General features: G+C 33.4%; 1 protein-coding gene across 2 annotated transcripts in view; it reads right to left on the bottom strand.

Moving 5' to 3' along the window:
• Positions 1-1490: 1490 nt before the first annotated feature.
• Positions 1491-19904, bottom strand: part of FBXO8 (F-box protein 8) — a 55012-nt gene continuing 36598 nt past the window's right edge. For both annotated transcript variants that reach the window (XM_009207886.3, XM_009207887.3), the window contains 3 exons: positions 6224-6342; positions 4085-4281; positions 1491-2121 (listed from right to left, as the gene is read on the bottom strand). In XM_009207886.3, the coding sequence (XP_009206150.1) occupies positions 1934-2121; positions 4085-4281; positions 6224-6342 (504 nt within the window). In that variant the 3' untranslated portion in view covers positions 1491-1933. The remainder of the gene's footprint in view (positions 2122-4084; positions 4282-6223; positions 6343-19904) is intronic.

Below are 19904 nucleotides of genomic sequence, written 5' to 3'. Positions count from 1 at the left end.
GCTAGGACTACAGACAGGTGTGTATAACCACGCCCGGCTAATTTTTTAATTTGTGGTAGAAATGTGGTCTTGCTATGTCACCCAGGCTGGTCTGAAACTCCTGGGCTCAAGCAATCCTCCCACCTTGGCTTCCCAAAGTGCTGGGATTACAGGCATGAGCCACTGTGCCTGGCCCCACTTTTCTATGTATTTGGAATTTTCCTAAGAAAATGTTGGAAAAGCAAATATTGCCAATCCACATTTATAATCAGGTCAGGGTAGAAAAATAAAGTGGTTAAAAGAAAAAAAAGTTAGGAAAGGGAGGATACAAAAAAAGGAAAAGATAAAAGCTAAACCAGAAGCAGAGAGAACTGGATGGTAAGAGACAGGTATGAAGAAAAACAAAGAAGGAAAAATAAAAGGAGGTAGACAAAGGGAGAGGGCAAAGTGTTAATCAGCGGAAACTAGGCACGATATTAAATAATAGTTATCACCACCCTTTGTCTTTTGAAATGTAATAAAGCAGTTTTGAAGTTAAAAATTAGAATTGTCATGGAATTCAAAATTATGCACATGTAAAATGATTTGGATATTTGCTTCAGAATCTTAGAAATCATTTACTATCAGTCTAAAAGTCCCTTAGACATTCAAAATTTGATTATCGTATGCCTTGTCCTTGAAAAATCTGTTGTACAACATTCCAGTCGTAATACTGACAACCACTTTTGACTAAGGGTCAGATTTGGAAGGAAGCCAGGATTCAGTATCTCTAGTAAGGAGTTTCTAACTCTCTCAACTCCCTCCTCTAAACTAGTAGCTCAACCCATCACATACTATTTCATTCCTAAGGTTATGCGTTTTACTTGGAGGTCACTTTTAACTCACCATATAAATACACTGTTCTCTATCATTCTAATGCTGCATATTTTAACTATTTACTTCATATAGTTGCTCTCCACTAAGCAGATTTTTTTCTTCTCAGTACCCAGTTATGTATTATCTGTGAGAGCAGGGCCCATGTCTAGTACCTCACACAGTGTTAACACATGTAAAGCCCTGGATAGATACTCACTGAACCAATGAGTAAAGAGTGTTTACTGTTCTTCACAATATCTCTTCAATGGACTCTGAACAGGGATCATCAAGATTAGAAAAATAGTAAAGTTTGCATAATCACACCACATATAAACAAGCAAACATTTACCAGAATTCTAATAATATTTTACTTTATTCCTATGAATATAAATCATAAATTTTGATCTTTTAAAAAATCCTAAATGGTTTAAAGGACTGACTGAGACTTGATTAACCCAGTTTTTAAAATAAAAAATCAAATTATAAATTTATATTATAAAAATAACTGCCAGTTTTGCATAGTAATATAGTAACAAACCAACACTCTTCAAAGTTTAAAGGAAAAGGAAGCTGGTATTGGTTTCTATCTGAAGTCAGATCTAACTTTTAAGAAGACAATAGTCTCAGATCAGAATCAAATAAATTTCAGAACTCAGTTTGAGAGAAAAGGAAAAACTTTAGTTAAAATCTTTACAATAAAATAATTATGACTATAAATCTCTTTAGTTAAATATGTACACATTACATGGTATTTGTATAAAGAATGGAAATGGATAAAGTTTTTCAGGCAAATCTAATGCACAAATACACCATATTTTAGAGTATAATGTCAGTTTATCATTCTTTAACAGCTGTGTTAGACAATGGCTCTGCTTTGTGCAAAACATGATAAACAAAATTAGGAAAAATTCTGTAAAATTATTTAGTTCCCCAAGGAAATTACTAAAATAGAAAATGGCAAAAGAAAAAAAGGTTGCACACTGAAGCTTGATTGTATACTCAGGCTACAATGACCAGCACTGATGTAACCCCCATATCTGCTAAGTCCTTGGGTAGCTTTAGTCTGAAGTAAAAACTTGAAGTCCTAGCAACTGTGCTTTTACGCAGCCACATGGCCAATAAGGTAGATATTGTCATAAAGATGCCCTACAAAATCTTCACTAATATTTTGAGCAGCGCGACGGGTATTTCGAATAAATTCTCTTTTTGACATTTTATTCTTCACATGAGGGCTAGTGAGGTCAATGGAAAGTAGAATCAAAGAGTAGCACAGTACATAGACAGCATCTGGAAGGAAAAAGAAACAGTTCAAATTATTAGTTGGTTTACAAAATATGATTCCAAGGACATAATGTAAGGCAAAAATGTTGATAATTTCAAGAGATTAAGATTAGCTCATAAATACAGAGTGACCAGTCCATCCCAGTTTGTCTAGGCTCTTCCCAGTTTTGCATTGGAAGTCGTGTCATCCTGGGAAACTCAGTCCTGAGCAAACCAGGATGGTTATCATCCTATCTTAATACTAATTAAGCATGTATTTCCTTCATTTCAAAATAACTTTAGAACAGTTTAGGAGTGTACAGTAAAAATTCATTCTAGATTTAAAAAATTTAGAATTGCCTTTATTTTGTCTTTGCTTTCAAATGTGATATTTCTATTCAAACATTCATAAAATACATTTGTACTGTCAGTATTTAGCTCCTCTTTCTAAAAAAAATTTATATAGAATGCTTTTACAAAAACCCAATTTAATTGGAAAGCATCTTTAATGACAAGAAAACGTATTAATCTGGTACTAGAAAATAAAATGTAAATAACTCAAAAGATTATTAATATTCTCATTTAAGATACATGTTATAAAGGCCTGTGGAATTTACATGTTAATTTTTAAAGTAAATCTTTAGGGAAAAGACTGCTATACCTGAGCACCATGCAACAAGATTTTATATATGCTTAGGGTAATATTTGATGTTTAATATTAAAATAGTAACAAATGTCATGATAGTTCTACTACTATGGAGCTGATATTTTGGAATCCTGCAGTCTTAAGAAAGCCAAGTTGAACATTATGTCATGTAAAGCATGCTCAACAAATTTCACATGACAGGAACAGTTTTGTAATATCTGTTTAATAAGATAAGCACAATAAAATTTTTGATATGAAAAGATAAGCTATACCAATTGAAAAAATATGTAGGAGATTCAGGCTATATCATATGCACACAAACATACACATATAGAGAGAAGTACACACAAACAATGAAAACCAGTTGTATTAAAAACAAATTTTAGTGAAAAATGGTGCTACCTATATGATATGTAGATTATTAAAAGCTTTAAAAATAATTTCTCAAGTTTTCAATTAGACTAGTAGAAATACCTAACACCCAAACAAGAATAGTTTCTTAAAGAACTTATGTAGCTAAGTATAACTTTCTTCTTAAAACAGTATGTGTGTGTGAATATATATGTACATGTATGTATATATGTGTATAGTTGTGTGCATATATACACACACACATATATACACACACATATATTGTTTTAATGGAAAGTAGAATCAAAGAGTATCACAGTAGATAGCATCTGGAAGGAAAAAGACTGCTTATATTGCATACATATTTTATGTATATGCATTCTATGTAATATGTGTATTATATGTATTCTAATAAATTATATGTATATATACATATATACACATACACATAATGCATGATAGCTATGTCTATGCATATATGTATAAACATATATACAAATGTATATATATGTATTTACAAATTTAAGTATGTACAAATGTCTATATACATATGTACAAATATATATTACAAATTTATATATACAAATATCTATATATACATACATAGACATACAGACATATGTAACAAATGTATATATACAAATGCCTATATGTCTATATATATATGTCTATACGCATGTCCAATAGACATTTGAATATATATAAATTTGTAATATATAAATTTTTATGTAATATATAAAAAATATAAATGACTATGTATACATAGTTATGTGTATTTATATACACACAAACACACGCACACCATAGCTATGACAAACTGTTTTTTCTAAGCTCACATAAATGATGAAGTAGTCACTGCTACAAACAGTAAAACAAGTATTTGTAATTACTGAGAATATTTTTCCCCACAGTGAGACAAATGTCTCGTATGTCTCTGTTTTTACCTAAAAGTGGGCATGGGGTGATGTACTATTAATATATATATATTCTTACCAGGACTAAGGCCAAGTTCTCGCATTAAATCAGGGTTACAAGCACAGAATCTATGTGAGAACTTTGTTATAAGAGTTTCAAGATACTCTCCACGCTCTTCAGGGGCATGGATATGACGAAAAAATTCTCTCAGTGCATTTGGCAAGAACTGATTTCTAAAATTATGCAATGTTACAAGGTCATCCAAGACATCTCTCCTATAGAAAGAAAAAAAGGCACAGCTTTAACTTTTCTTCATTAAAAAAAGGGTAAGAAAAAAATAACAAATTTCCATTTTTTGGATAAAAATACCTTATTATTGATTACTAGATCAGTTAGTCCTACAGAAGTATGCATAATTCCCAATATTAAAAAAATCTAAGTATGATTATTTAAGAAGTTAACTTTGAAATCTCTCATGAGTAGTTTATAACAAAATCAAACAAGGTAAAACCTAATTTTACCTCTATAATGAAAAAAAAGGAATTCTCTAGTATTAAAACGAACAACTTATTTTTAAGTGTCTTCTTGGCTAAATCCAAATAGCAATAGAATTGTTTATTTTTCAAATTATGAAAGTAATGAAAGTCTCCACCTACACCAATTCACATCTTCAGAGGTAAAAACTATTTACACAGACTTTTAAGAATGCCTACATACGCTATATATTGTTTTAGAATTTTTTTTTGCTTTTTTCACATAGTATATTGTGGACAGCTTTGTATATCTTTATACCTAGATCCACCTAAGTTATTTTTAGTGGCTTCACAGTATCCTATCTAATGGACGCAACAATCCCATTGATATACATTTAGCTTATTTGCTCTAATATAAATATTTGTGTGTGTTATGTAATTTAAAAAAAAAAATCACTAGCATTCCAATATAGAGTGAAACTTTGTTACAATGGCCTTCAATTCTTATTGAACTCAGTCATGATTATATGATCATTATCTTCAACTTCTACCAATTGCATATAACAGGAATAGGCGAACTACAGCAACTAGGCCAAATCTGGCCTGCTGCCTGCTTTTGTAAATACAGCTTATTAGAACACATTCACACTAGTTTATGTATTGTCTATATCTGCTTTCACCACAGAATGGCAGAGTTTTAAGTAGCTGTGACAAAGATCATACGACCCACAAAACCTAAAATATTTACAAAAAGATCTGGTTCTTCACAAAAAAAAAAAAAAAAAAAAAAAAAGAAGAAGAAGAAGAAACAAGAAAGAAAGAAAGGGAAAAGAAAGAAAAAAACCCCTGCCTATCCTTAGGTACTTGGTACTTAAAGATTTAAAAAAAACTTAATGATGTCATCTTTACATGTTTCAATGACCAGTATGCTGGACTGTGAACTTCTTGATGACAGGGATTATATCTTAATCATCCATGTACTACTACTCTAGCAAAGTTTCTGGAATATTATGAACATTTACAGATTGTTCTTTAAAAATACTGAGATATACAAAAGTTTGAGAATTACAATGAAGGTAAACATATTTTGAAGCCATACATTAGATTCGCATGAGAGCTATAATTTTAAAAATGGTGGTTCAGTTATGTGGCATCAAAACGTTGTCCCAAAATTTAAGTTCATTAATAACCAAAAGTAAAGTGTACAAATGAATAACTATCAAATCAGAACAGCATACTAACCATCATCTCTGTGTAAAACACTGCTAAATGTTACATTTTCATAATTTTCTCACTTGAACATGACATTTCTGTATAGCGTCTACATGCAAATATATATACCTTATATCCCTAGGATTTGGGGTTTATGACTATAATCTGTCTTTGTACTAGCTTTTTTATATGGATAATTTCGTAATTCAGAATTTTTACCAATATAAACACTTAGATTATGGCTACTTTTAAAAAATCAGGGTTGCAGATTCCTGAAAAATATTTTGTTTTGGTTTGCTACTACAAAGACGTTGGGCTTCCATTTTGTGTCGACTTTTACTTTTAAAATGGTAACTTCCTCATCAACAAGTTAAAGCTCACAAAAGAAATGATGTATGAGATATAGGAATCTTTTCCCTGTCTTTACTCAATTTTGCAACCAGACGATTATTATGCAGTATTAAAGTAAAACTTAACTCATCAAAAACATTACTCAACTCATTTTGGATGAAAAGTTAATTTTTGTCTTTACCTTTCATCAAGATAGATTCTCAGTTTTTTCCAATTTAGTGTTCTTGTACAGAAGATAAACTTTGCTATTTCCTTTGGCGAATCATCTAGGATACCCTTGGACATAAAGTAGTTCACTCCCTAAAGCAGAAAGACAAGTCCACATAAATAAAATTGCTCTTTATTTATATATTTTAACAATTAAGCAATAGCAGAACAGTAGCTATAAATTGTTTCCAGTATTAATAGACTTTTTGTAGCTTTATCATGCAAAATACAAGCTAGAACTTGGACTGAAATTATTGTTTGTGGTTGATAGTTTACATGCAATGAAAAGCAGGAAATTCAAAGTTAAGACTGTTAAAGAAATCTTATTTAATTTTCTGGCTCATGTCAGGTAAAACTAACTATACAGAAATATGGCCTAACTTGGGGAAGGGGGCTGCAGATGAAACCACAATACAGACGTAAAACAAGCTTTGTAACAAACACTTCTGATGTCTAATAGAACACATGATTTCTTAAAGTTCACATATATATTGTAGTATGCCTTTCAAGGAAATAGTTTTTTGATTAAAAAAATACTCAAAATGAAAGACTAGTGATTTTATTCTGGAAGAAAAATATTAAATTATTTAACTTAAAGGAGGCCCAACTCCAGGCCAATTTATAGGTTGTACTACTTTGGCTTTAAACATTGCTACATTCTACAAGAACCTAGCTACAATACACACTGACGGAAAACATATTAAGACAAAACAATTCAGTGTTTTTCATAGAATTTATCTTTGAATTTCCTTTTCTCTGCATGCAAAGTTTTCCAGAGAAGCATTACCCATAAGTTTTTACCTACTTTAGATTTAAACCACCAACAACAAAACACCACCAACAACAAAAAAAATCAAATGCTGAAAACAGTATTCTCTCACATATACAGAGGTCACATTCAAATAAATGTCTTAGCTGGATTTGAATGTGCAGTTATTGAAATAAAAGGCAGGTGGGTTTATTTCAACTTGCAGTTATCCAGATACATGCATTCCCATGAATACTTATGTCTGGATACTAGCACACTATGTGCCGCTAATTGGTAGAGAAAATGACGTATTATATACACACAACATAATGTTTTCACACATAAATTCCTTTGGCATTTCTTCACTTTACAAACACTTACATAGTACTCAGAAATATTACACACATTAAGAATTTTAAAAGTTGGAAGAATATCTATAAAAACCTTTTCAAGATAAAAACGTTCTCATAAAACTTTTACGGCAAACTTTTTTTTAAGTAGTTAGGTACCACGAGGTAATGCTTTTGAAAGGTTATAATTATCTGTAAGTTGTAATTCAAAGATAAGGCTTTTTATATAAAACTAACTTTATGAGCCATCAACATAATAGCCTACTAGCAATTTGATCAAATTTTCATGTGAATTTTAATAATACAAAAGCAATGCTAAGGCACTGATTTTAAAAATGTACATGAAGAAAAGCACAATGTGGTAACGTGAAACTTTCTTGTCAACTCTGTTGTAACCTGTATTTCAGACTAAATCCTGAATACAAGGACTAGAAAATGTAATATGATAAGATGGAAAGCCAAAATACTTCTTTGGAATGAGGCTTTCATCAACTGTCCGAGGGGGCAGCAACTAGAAAATCATTAATGCTTGTTCTATCCTTTCCTTCATTAGTTTGAATAATCGAGAGTTGACTGTATACTCAATCTGCTTAGCAAAAGTCAGGTTTAATTGCTTCCAAAATTCCTCAGTGTAGAAGGGTAACAATATTTTAGAATTATTTCCGGTATTTAACTTTAATTGAAATGATTAAAAACAATGTCAATTAAGTATTATTTAATAGATTCTTTATTCATACCTAAATCAGTATCTGAGATGTAGAACTAATGCTAAGCTACTTTTTAAAAATTGTGCAAAATAAACAAACCTACTAATACTATACATTAATGATATCTAATTCTCTAGTTATGTAATCTATGCCACTTTAATATCATTTGGTGATACTTAGTTATAAATGAACATTGGTATTTGCCTCACGTAAACATCATAAAAATACACTGTTAGCCATATTCTGTTTTATAAAAAACACATTTTGAGAATTTTACATCTAATCTAACCTGAGTTCTCCCAAATCAATCAAATACATAGGAGCAGGCATGAGCACAAAGAATTGTTAAATTCAATCCTGGAAACTGGGAACACAGTTTGAAATAAGCCAACTCTATTGGTTTTATGAGGAAAAGAGGCATCAGCTTCAAGCTTGGGATTCCTTTGCAGAGGAAGGTTACTTTAGAAGGGCTACCAAAGTGAATGGTAAAGGAATAACAAATACAAAAAGACAAGAGACCAGATTATAACTGTCTCTAATAAGCAAGTTGGAAGTCATCCAAATTCTCATCTTCTTATATTTTAGGTTGGTGTGAAAGTGATTGCGGGTTTTTGCCATTAAAAGTAATGTCAAAAAACCGCAATCACTTTCACACCAACCTACAATTAAATACAAAAAAATACCACAGCATGAGGTCTGTTGAATAACTATACATTTGTTTAGTAAGTGGTATAAGCATTTTTAAAAGTAAAATTTTAGAAGAATGGTAGGGAAACTCCTAGACCACATAGCATATCAGTGATTAGTCAGGACTAGAACTCAGAGCAGTGTGTATGTGCATGGGCATCTGTGCAGTGTCTCACATGCAAAGGAAATCATGAGTCTAGATTAATATATATATATAGTATTCTAAAGAAGGAAGGTTGTAGCTCAGTATAGTCTACATAATTGACTATAAAAGTTTCCAATTTTGTGTGTCACCTTTTATGAGGCATACTGACAAATTAGGACTTATCTGGATAAAGGAAATCAAGACCCAGTGAGATTGTTGAAGGGTGTAGAATTCATGTTATGTAAGAAAGAGCTGAGGGACGCAGGAGTATTAGGTCAGAGAAGAAGACATACTTAGGAAAGAAGAAAAGATTAAGACTTTAGGATATCTAAAAGGCTGTGTCACAAGGACAAGGGAAAAGATGTGTGTAGTGGTAGTGAAGATATTAAGCTCTTTTGGGGGGGTTATGGACCCTTTTGAGTACTAGGAAAGTCACAGAACTTCTTCCCAGAATAATGCAAGTACACATTTTTTAAAACAGAAATTGAATTCCATCTAAGGAGCGCAGGTTACAAATCCCTATCCTAGATGAGTATAGAAGTAAAGTCAGGAAATGTCACTTATAGGCAGACAGGTTAGTACCACATAAGGAAGGGAATCCTTGTAATTTCAGTTGAGCTGTTCAAAGACCAATCATTTGTCTTTGCTTGATTCAATTTTTGTTGCTGTTGTTTTTACATTTTCAAAATAAGATTAAGCTTCAAACTAAGAACTACTTAAATTTGACTGTTTAATCTATACACATTTTAACTCCCATTTGCAACTCTGTTCAACTTTTAGAATTATCTAAATTGTTGCAGTCATAATGTAGTTCCTTTTTTTGCATGTGGGGAGAATTCTGAGACAGTTTTGTCAGATAACTCTGAGATGAATCATGATGGTGTCAGTACTATAATGGGCTGAAACTATCATGATTGATCTCAGTTATCTCCAAGCACAGAGATCAGCTCTTGTCAGGTGAAAGGAAACTATTAGCCAAAATATATTAAAAAAAAAAAAAAAGTTTTAAAGGATAGTTACAGTGGGGTAAATAAAATTCCTCTTATTAAAATAGATATTAGGCCTCATATTTCTTGGGAAAATAAACTGGTAAATAATGTTCATGCTACTAATTATAAATTTCATAGTCATTTGATTTTTTTAAAAAAAAGTATCCAGTTCACTTTACATTTAGATAGAAACATGAATGCCTAAAGACTAGCTTGTAAAATAGATATATGTATATCTGTGCATATTTACATATATACATCTGCTTTAAAATGTTTTTTAAAACATGAACTAATACATTAACATTGTCTACATTTTATTTTTGAAATATATTAAACACAAGGTGTGATAGGCAAGGTATTCAGTGATAGACACTGAGTAGTGTAACACAGTTTTGCCCTAAGAAAATTTAAGTTTATATGTGGCAATAAGACACGTACATAAACATCTAGAATACACACTTGTGCCAAGGTACATCAATAGTACATGGCAGTAGAAGAAAATCTAAATGAATGCTTATGAAAAGTGTTTCAGTAGTTCACTGAAAGGAAAAAAAGTCACTATGGGATAGGACATTTGGATAAGGTTTTCTGCTAGAGATTAGACTGAAGTAATGTAAGGGGTTTAGACAAGGAACGTAAGGGGTTTAGACAGCTCTGAATGACGAGAACACTGGAGAAGAATGCTCCAGTTAATACTATATTATATGAGCAAAAGTAATATAAAATTTTTAAAGACTATTTTTAGGAAGGAGGGGAAATATTTTGGGTTGGAGAGTAAGTCTACAACCAGACTATGACAGTGACAGAAATAGCGCTGTATTTTAGGGTAAGAAGTTTATTCTCTATCCTAAATCTAACTGGAAGCCTCTGAAGGCTTTTAAACCTGATGAAGCAATGGGCTACAATGTGAATTTGGCAGCAATATAAAGAGAAATAACGAAAGAAAAATTAGACAGTGGGCCATTCAGCAGAGCACTCAATAAATAGATAGTAGGCTGTACCACTGTCCAGGTTTGAACATATGAAAAAGCACTAGAAATATGCTACATATATGAAAATAACTTGATAAATATGCTGGCTATCAAGCCATGTGACAGTGAAAAGTGAAAGACAGCTGATGGCTCTGGCTTAGATGAAGAGGGAAATGACTGACAGAAAATAATAGGTAAAAAAAAGTCATAGAGCGCATTGATTTGAAGAAAACAGTGATGAGTTAGCTTTTAGAAATGTTGAATTTTAGGTGATGACAGATATAACTAGAAAGGCATAGTAGGTAGTTGGTAATGTAATAGGATATATTTTAAAAGTGAGGGTTGAAGATACAGATTCAGGATCCTGGATAAGAAATATCAGTAAGGGAGTAATGAAGAAAAGGATAGAATAATGTTCCAGAGGCCAAGAGCCTTTGAGTTAAAGAACAGGGTGTCTAGTGCAATTATGCAGTATGACGGAAAGAGCATCATTTTTAGGACAGGGACCAAGCCATGGTTCTGCAACTTAACGATGATATGAATATAAACAATCTACTCAATCTTCCTGAGCCTTAGTTTCCTAATCAGTAAAAATCTTAGTGGGCTAAGTGCATAGCAAAAGGAACACAGCTAGTTTTCTTTTTCTTTCAAATAGCTCAAGGATACTAGAATAGGAAGAGGGCACTGAGTTTGGTGACTGGGAGGAAAGAAGTGACTTTCAAGAGGTCTCTTTCCACACTGTAGCAGAGGCTGAAATCCAAGAAGAAAACGAAAGAACGAGCTCAAGGTAAGGAAACTGAGTACTGTCCACTCACTTGAAAAATATATTAGTACAAAGGAAGAAAAAATGGCAAAATTAAAGGGAAAAAAGAGAAAGTATTTTTTTTTTCAAGATAATTTCGACCTAATCATGTCAGAAGACAAAAAGAGAGGTCAATGGAGACGGGAAAAGACTGATGTGCAGGAGATTGTGCTGCAGGGGCAGCAAAGCTGATCAAGAGAGCAGGGGAGGGTTTGAAAATACTGCTGGAGTTAATAATGATGAGCCTGGGGGACAGCACAGTAACACTGGTTCGGAGACAGCTACAGTAAGAAAATGAAAAGCAGAAAACAAAGGACATGTTGGTTTCCTTCTTAGAGAGCACTCACTATCTGGGGAGCACTGGAAAGAGAGGGCGGATTTGGATTCCTGGGCAAAGTGTTGAAGATTTCAATCAACAACGATGCAGGATATGACTGGGAATTCACTAGGAATAAACTAAAGGAGAGCCAAGTAGCAGTGAGAATCTAGGTGAAGTTAATGTGAATTCAACCCATCTCTTGTTAAGGTTAAGCAAAATCTACCATACATATGTTCAGAATCCGTAAATATATATTTGGGAACACAGTGAATTCTGTCTAGAAAATTAGACGTGCAAAGCCAAATGAAAAAGTACTGACTATTGGTACTGAAAGTACTGTCTACTGGCACAGACACCTGGCACATATATTGTGTAACAGTTGGTGTCAATAAAAGTTATACGATGTTTTGTTTTGTTTTATTGGTGTCACTAATAAAACAAAACTGTCACATACTAGGGAGTACCCTTAATTTTTTTCCTAAAGAACAACTTAGTAAAGAAATGTAGAAAAAAATTTGATTTGCTAAGTTGCATTTAATTTTGTCCTAGTATACAATGTAAAATCTAGTACAATGGCTACTACTTTTCAGGTAATCAAACTGTCCTTAGACCATTATATAATAGAAAGCCAGATGCACACTGCATTTAATTTTCTTTAAAAAAAAAAACATTTTGAAGACTTAAAAAAAATAAAAATCCTGAAACAATATAGCTCAATCTAGATTTCTAACTTTTCTTTCAACATGATAACCAATATATTATTTTTCAAGTATACATTTTAACCAGTGAAATTAAATGAATATATTATTTGTCAAGTATACAGTTGACCACAATGAAATTTAAACTGAAATGTAACATTTTCAAGCTGAAGATAATGTAAAAATTAAGTGATATATGTTATTAACAGTAAAAATTAATTGGCACTTCTGTAGGTCAAATGGGAACATCCCCATTGTTTTGTTTGAAAATAACAGCAGCAATGGTTAAGATCACTGCTCTGATACTATTTCTTCTTTTCTACAGTGTTTTAAGAATTGCTAAGGTAAATGTAAAATCTGTTAATTTGTATCAGTACAGAAGTTCTCCCTCTCCCTATTTAATCAGAGAACATGTGCTCTACAGTCAAGGGAGGGCGGACCCCAGAGAATGTGGATAATTGAGAATAATTTATCTGAGGATATTTATTATGCAAATAAAAAATCAACACCTTGCTTTTTGGCTGCAGTAAAATAAGTGCAGATTTCTTAACTAGTATGTTTAAGACTAGATGTCTATGTTTTTATCCTGTCATTTCATTTCATTCTAGCCACTAAATTTTGTAATGTTTTCTACTTTCTGTAATTTTCCATGACCTTCAATGTTTAACGGCAACCTTGAGCACATACATAACAGAAATGTCATGCATTGCTTTTATCAAGCTGCCTATAAATATTACAACAGTTATTCCTAATACAATCACTAGATTCAAAGACTAAAGTAAAAACTATGCCCAGATTTTAAAAGTTGTCCTAGATAGAAAGATTATAAGAGTACTAAGTTTTCCTCTCACTGAGAAACCCGTAACTAGGCTATTCACCGGAAGGCTCTGCGTTACATAGAACTAAGAGGAAAGGGGGCAATGGAAATTGGGAAAGAAATGTAAAGATAGTTTTGATGTCAGTTTTAAGTCTGAATAGCAGATTTCAGTCTTCTTTCTTCCAGAGCAGGAACAGAGAGCACACACTGTCCACACTGAAGTGGGAGAATTAACAGTTGGGAAGAGAGAGTGCCAGTATCCTATAGCCAGTTCTCTCAGTTAGTTATGAAACATAATACCATATTTTGTCTGGAGGATAATGAAGAGTCATATTATTCAGTTTTGATTTTATAATTTCATATAATATGAAACCAGTTTATGTATAAACATTGTTTGAATTGGCAAGGATTTCAGCTAGAATGATTTATGGAAGACTTTTCAACATATTAAAGAGCAGAATGCTGAGGAACTGCTAAGGACAGAGATATATACACCTGAAATTGTTTGCAGTTAAAAGATGTCAACAGAAAATCTCACATAAAAGAATGATGGTTTAAGGAAAATCTAAATAAAAATAAATATTCCCTCCAATGGAGTCCAGAGAAAACACAAAGGACATATAGGACAGGCCTTTCTGCTTATTTTTCAAGAAAGAAAAAGCAATGGCAAACAAAATAACATGAACCTAATTTTCTGAAGTTTTAAATAATTAAAAGCCCCTTTTAATTAGTTCTAATAGCTTCAAACAGAAAAAGAACCACATCTGTGAATTCTAGTATTGCCGAAAAGAACCACATTAGTGACTGGGATGCATCAATATGATAGATAAGAAAGTACTTCTTAAATAGTAAATTACTACTATCAATTAAATGTAACAATCATTACTGTAATTATTATCAAAAAAGCTGCTGCTAGCTGAGTCAAGCTTCTTGGAAAAGCCCCCTTTATCTCTAACCTGTTTCTATATTAGAAAAATAAAGCATTCTAATCAAAATATGGAGATAAATCTCTATTAGGTTATGATTAATAACGGAAAGTGATGAGAAAGTGACACATTTAACAATGATGCTAGTTTAGAATTCTTGTTTTATAAGAATCACATACAAATACTGGATTTGCAATGTGCATATATACAACTGTTTAAATGACTAACCCACAAATACTAGTTTTATCATATTACCTAGATCTTAATATGTACATTTATAAATATATTTTAACAGCTCTGAAACAGTTTTAAAGTAAACAACATTTTTTAAAAAAAAGTCTTACTAGCAGACAAGCAGAGAAGCAAGTTGGGATATACATGGTACTTTCACTGCCAGCACAAGTATATACTTAATCATGTAATGTAAGTATCTATTCATCCTGCCAACATTATAGCCAAGACACATATTTCAATTTTAATGTAACTCTGGACCCCTAATTATTGCTTAAATGTCAATATTAAACTCAGCAGCACTACCCAAACAAAATGTTACTGTATATGCAAACGATTGCATATACATGTCAGAAAATACAATTAAAGACAAAGGGTATCATTTAAAGCTAGGAGATACTGATGTGACCAAAACATACTTCATGAAGGACCATTAGTCAGGTGTCACATAGTTGTCTACTAGAATCCAAAAGTTCCAGAAAAGGAAGAACCTCAAGGCCTAGAACAGTGCCTGGTTCTTGGTATTTTAAGTTGTTGTAGTTGTACCTTTAGTATAAACATATAGTTACAGTTTGGTGAACACTTAGAGGCATGTTTATCATATCTTATTTCATTTAATCTTCACAAGAACACTGTTATAAGTATTATTACTGTCCCCATTTTACAGATGCGGAAACTGAAGCACAGAGGTTAAATAACCTGCTCAGAGTCAACATTATATCAATTGTAAGTGGTAGAGATACTTAATAAATATTTGTCGAATCAATGTTTGAATCTACATGTACAAAGCTTCCAGCTGTCTTTCAAGAGATGCTGTAAACTTCTGAGGATTACATAATTCAATCTGGGGAAAAATACAAAAACAACTCCCTTCCAAAAAAAATGTATAAGTTGGATCAAACATTAAGGGCAGACAAAACCCCAGCACACTTTGAAATACCTCAAGTTATAAATTCTCAAAGGTCAGAGTCACCAATCCAAATAATCAAAAGTAGCATATCACTTTGATGCTATATTTAACTGCTAATGACCTAAAGAGATTTATAGAAATCTTAGGAATTTTGTTATAAAGAAGGCATCTCTCTAAAAACTTTATGATATAAAAGAAGAAAATGTTACATAGTTTTATGGATAAATGTACACTACAGTTACGTGGTTTAAAAAATGCACTTAAGGTAGTGTTTCCTTCATACTTCCATATTTGAAAAGCTGTAAGTAAGTTGACGGATGTCTTACAATTGATGACACCCAAGAATTGAGGAAATATATTCCTTTGGATTTCTGTTACAATACTCATATTTTGAAGTGACATCTACTGTGACACTGGTAACAACAATTGCTAAATTCATGAAAGACATGTAGAAGAGGCAAACACCTTGGACATTAAAGCTGAGAACTTAAATCTAGAAAGTAATACCAAGTTGCACTGAAACTGTGATCACAATGGATAAGGAAAAATATTTGGGAGGTATCAAGGGAGTCAGGTAGTGTATGGTAAGAAAATAAAAAGCAAGCAGATTTTTCATTAAAATGTACTTAAAATACTCAATGTACCACTGCAACGTCTCTAGTTACAATTATTTAAATTGCTAACAAAAGTAAAATTCAAATAAAAAATTGTTCATTATAGCAATTCATATTTTAATATTAAAAATTTAAAAATGTGTCCTAGGATGAAGACATTTTCCACTAATTTCAGCTTTTACCCTAGACAATTCACACTCAATGATACAGCAAATCAGTAGCTCCCATAGAACACTGAATAAAACAAGAGTAAAATACATCAGGTGATTTGACTGATGAATAAACTATGGAATATTCTAGGGCCTGAATCTGTTTTTCAACTAGACAATGATTAGAAGAGGGCCTGGGAAATTCGTCTTTCTTTCAAGTTTCTAAAAGGTTTATTCTGAATCCACAAACCTCCTCTGGGAACTGATTCTACACTGTGTGTTGGAGTGACTCTGGGAGAAAAGGGAAAAGGAGGGTGGCTGGGATAGAGTATGGTTAGGGTAAGGTGTAAACTAAAGTTGTCCTGAAAGGCAAAGGGTAAAGCTGCCTTCTTAACCGCAAAATCATCACGGATCAGATTCAAAAGAGATAGACACATATATACACACATGCATATCCATACATACGTCACATTACTCTCATAAAAAGAAAATGACCTCCAGTTTAGCACCATTTGACTAATTGTAGCTGGTCGCTTGAAGGTATTAACTTGTCTAGGCAGAGGAAGAGGGTATTTAGTGTCTGAGAGGCATAATTTTTCACTTTGACTCTAATGTTGATCAAGGGGAAGGGGCCTGACATAAATCCCAGCATTTTAGCTCCTATGGGTAAACAATTCTTATAGAGGAGGAAGCTAGTTAAGCCATATTTGGTGAGGGACTCCTCTCACTGTCACCTAGTTTCTTCTGCCCTGATTAAATTTCCCCCAGCAAATTTGGAGATAAATTGATCTGCTACTGAGAATTAGCAATGTTTGTTTGTTTATGAAACAGAGTCTTGCTTTGTCACCCAGGCTGGAGTGCAGTGGCATGATCATGGCTCAGTGAAGCCTCAACTTCCTTGACTCAAGTGATCCTCCCACCTCAGCCTCCTAAGTAGCTGCGACTCCAGACACATGCTATCATACCCGGTTAATTTCTGTATTTTTTGTAGAGACAGGGTTTTACCATGTTGCCCGGGCTGGTCTCAAACTCCTGAGCTCAAGTGATCCACCTGCCTTGGTCTCCCAAATTGCTAGGATTACAGGTATGAGCCACTGTACTCAGTTAGCAATGTTTATTTTTAAAAATTTGCATTGAGGATTACATCTCAAACTCCTAAGAGTTTGGATAATAATAACAGCAATAATACATCAAGATGATTTTGGTTATAAACAACAGGAGACCCAGTTCAAAATAAAGGGATACATTTACTTCAAAAATAAAATTACCTTGCATAACAAGAAGTTCCAAACTAATACGGCTCCAGGTTGTTAGGCTCACAGATAGCATCACAGACCCAATTTTTCTTTCCAGTCTGCTACTCTTGGTAGGGTTACTAATATCCCTCATGGCTACCAGATGCCTGCACATGGTCATATCATTATACTCTCACATACTAATGCCTAGAGTTGTACATGACACATGTATTCGTGCGTGTGAGCACGTGCGTGTGAGCACATGCATGCACACGCACGTGCACACATACAGACACACACACACACACACACAGAGACAATACTACTTCTTTGTGTCTCTTTTTAAAACCTAAAAAATAGGCTAGGTATGATGACTCATTCCTGTAGTTCCAGCACTTTGGGAGGCCGATGCAGGTGGGTCACTTGAGGCAAACCTGTCTCTACTAAAGAAAATATTAGCCAGGTGTGTCAGCATGCACCTGTAATCCCAGCTACTCCGGAGGCTGAGGCAAAGAATCACCTGAGCCCGGGAAGTGCAGACTGCAGTGAGCCAAGATTATACCACTGCACTCTAGCCTGGGCAACAAAGTGAGAACCTGTCTCAAGAAAACTAAAAAATCTAAAAAATCTTTCTCTACATACACCTTTTCCAACCTCATGAGTCAAAGGTAGATTACATAGATGCCATAAAAGCATCCTCCAAAGGGAATGGAGCTTGGAATAAAGAATCCATATTCAACTCTGGACCCTAGGAATGAGCCAGCCACACAACTGGTTGAGGTGCTTTCCCTAGTGAGGAGTCTAAATGGTGAGTTATAAGCCTTGGCCATGTAGGCCCAGTGTGATTTTTTAAAAAATTACTTTTATCATAGGATATAGTACCACTAGAAGGAACCCCAAGACATCTCTTGAGTTCCACCTATATCCTTTTCTTTTGCCACATCGTGTAGTACTATTTCCCTCTGGTTATCAGGCTTAACCACTTCAATCACAGCATAGCTACCTCCCCTCCTATCCCCTCCTCCTCCCTTTTAAAATTTTGATAAGTTTGCTTAGTAGCAGGAAGACCTACATTGCCAAGAAGGTAGGGTCAGCTACCAATTCAAATTGTTGTGCCACAGGTGCCAATGTTCCTCCTTTGGATACTACGGCCTCTAACCCAGCAGAGACCAGAAATAAAAGAAAGGCTGAATTACACGTTTTAAGTGCGTCACTAGTTAAAATGGCATTACAGATGCTTGGATGTCTTAACAAAGGTCATTTCCCTGTTTTTCATTTCTTCTAGCATCCTAGCTGCAGTTGTAGAATCATAAGTCTAAGCCAATCATGTAATCTTTCTATTCTATTCTCTAGTGCTCTAGGGGTGCTCACGTGATTTAATTATGTTCTATAAGAAATGAGTAGAAGTACACCAAAGGCTTCTGAAAAAGATTTTTCTCCCTAATAAGTATAAGGAATATGAGGAGAAAGCTTCTTTTTCTGCCTCTCTTTCTTTGCACTGGGACACTATTATGGGGGAAGTGATATTTTGAGTTGTGGTAGCCACCTTGCTATCAAGAGGGTGAAAGTCAACACACTCAGGTCCATCAGGAGATCATTATCTCACTAAAATAACTGGGATACCTGCATCCAGGACTCTTTTGAAGTAAACAAATGTAAAGGGTTTAAGTCACAGTTTAGGTTCTCAGTTCCTTGCAGCCAAAAGCATCTTAGCTGATACATACAGGGAGAAGTAGGTACTGCAAGAAGCCAATCATAAAATGTGGAACATGCTGAGTCGAGCAGCACAACAAAGGGTGTTGCGAATTCAGTTCTTTCTAGCTAGATCTTAGTTTATACTATAGCCAAGAATTAGAATTTTGAGTTTATTTTTCTCTTTCTTTATGCTATCTGGCATTGTTTGAAGTATGTATGTCTTACTGTCAACTTGGTTCACATTCTACTACCTATAAGTTTATTCCTGAGAGATTCACTTTCAGTAGAAAGATAAAGCCAAATTTCTAGACATATAGAACTAAGGATAAAACCTCAACAGGTAGTACATTTTCCAAAGTAAAAAGTATCTTAGTGGCCTGCCAGCCTTCATTAGGAATACTTCTGTGCTGTAAGAAGCACTAAGATTTAAAAGAGTTAGTACAGAGAATGAGATACCAAAGAAATAATGATGAATGGTCTATTAGTTACAAATTATTTGACAGACACATTTATCAATGTGTACAGGCAGTTATTTGAATTCAATATTGCTTTCAGGTTTATTGCCTTACCCTTATTGTCCAAAGTAAAACTTTCCTTTCCAAACCAGATGGTAATCAAAATAAAAAAATGGAAAAAAATCTCTCAGTCTGTCAAGACTCAAT

The sequence above is a fragment of the Papio anubis genome, chromosome 3, assembly GCF_008728515.1.
Source record: "Papio anubis isolate 15944 chromosome 3, Panubis1.0, whole genome shotgun sequence".
In the NCBI taxonomy this organism is placed as follows: Eukaryota; Metazoa; Chordata; class Mammalia; order Primates; family Cercopithecidae; genus Papio; species Papio anubis.
The sequence above is the reverse complement of the archived record's forward strand: the minus strand, read 5'-3'. Positions and strand labels throughout refer to the sequence as shown.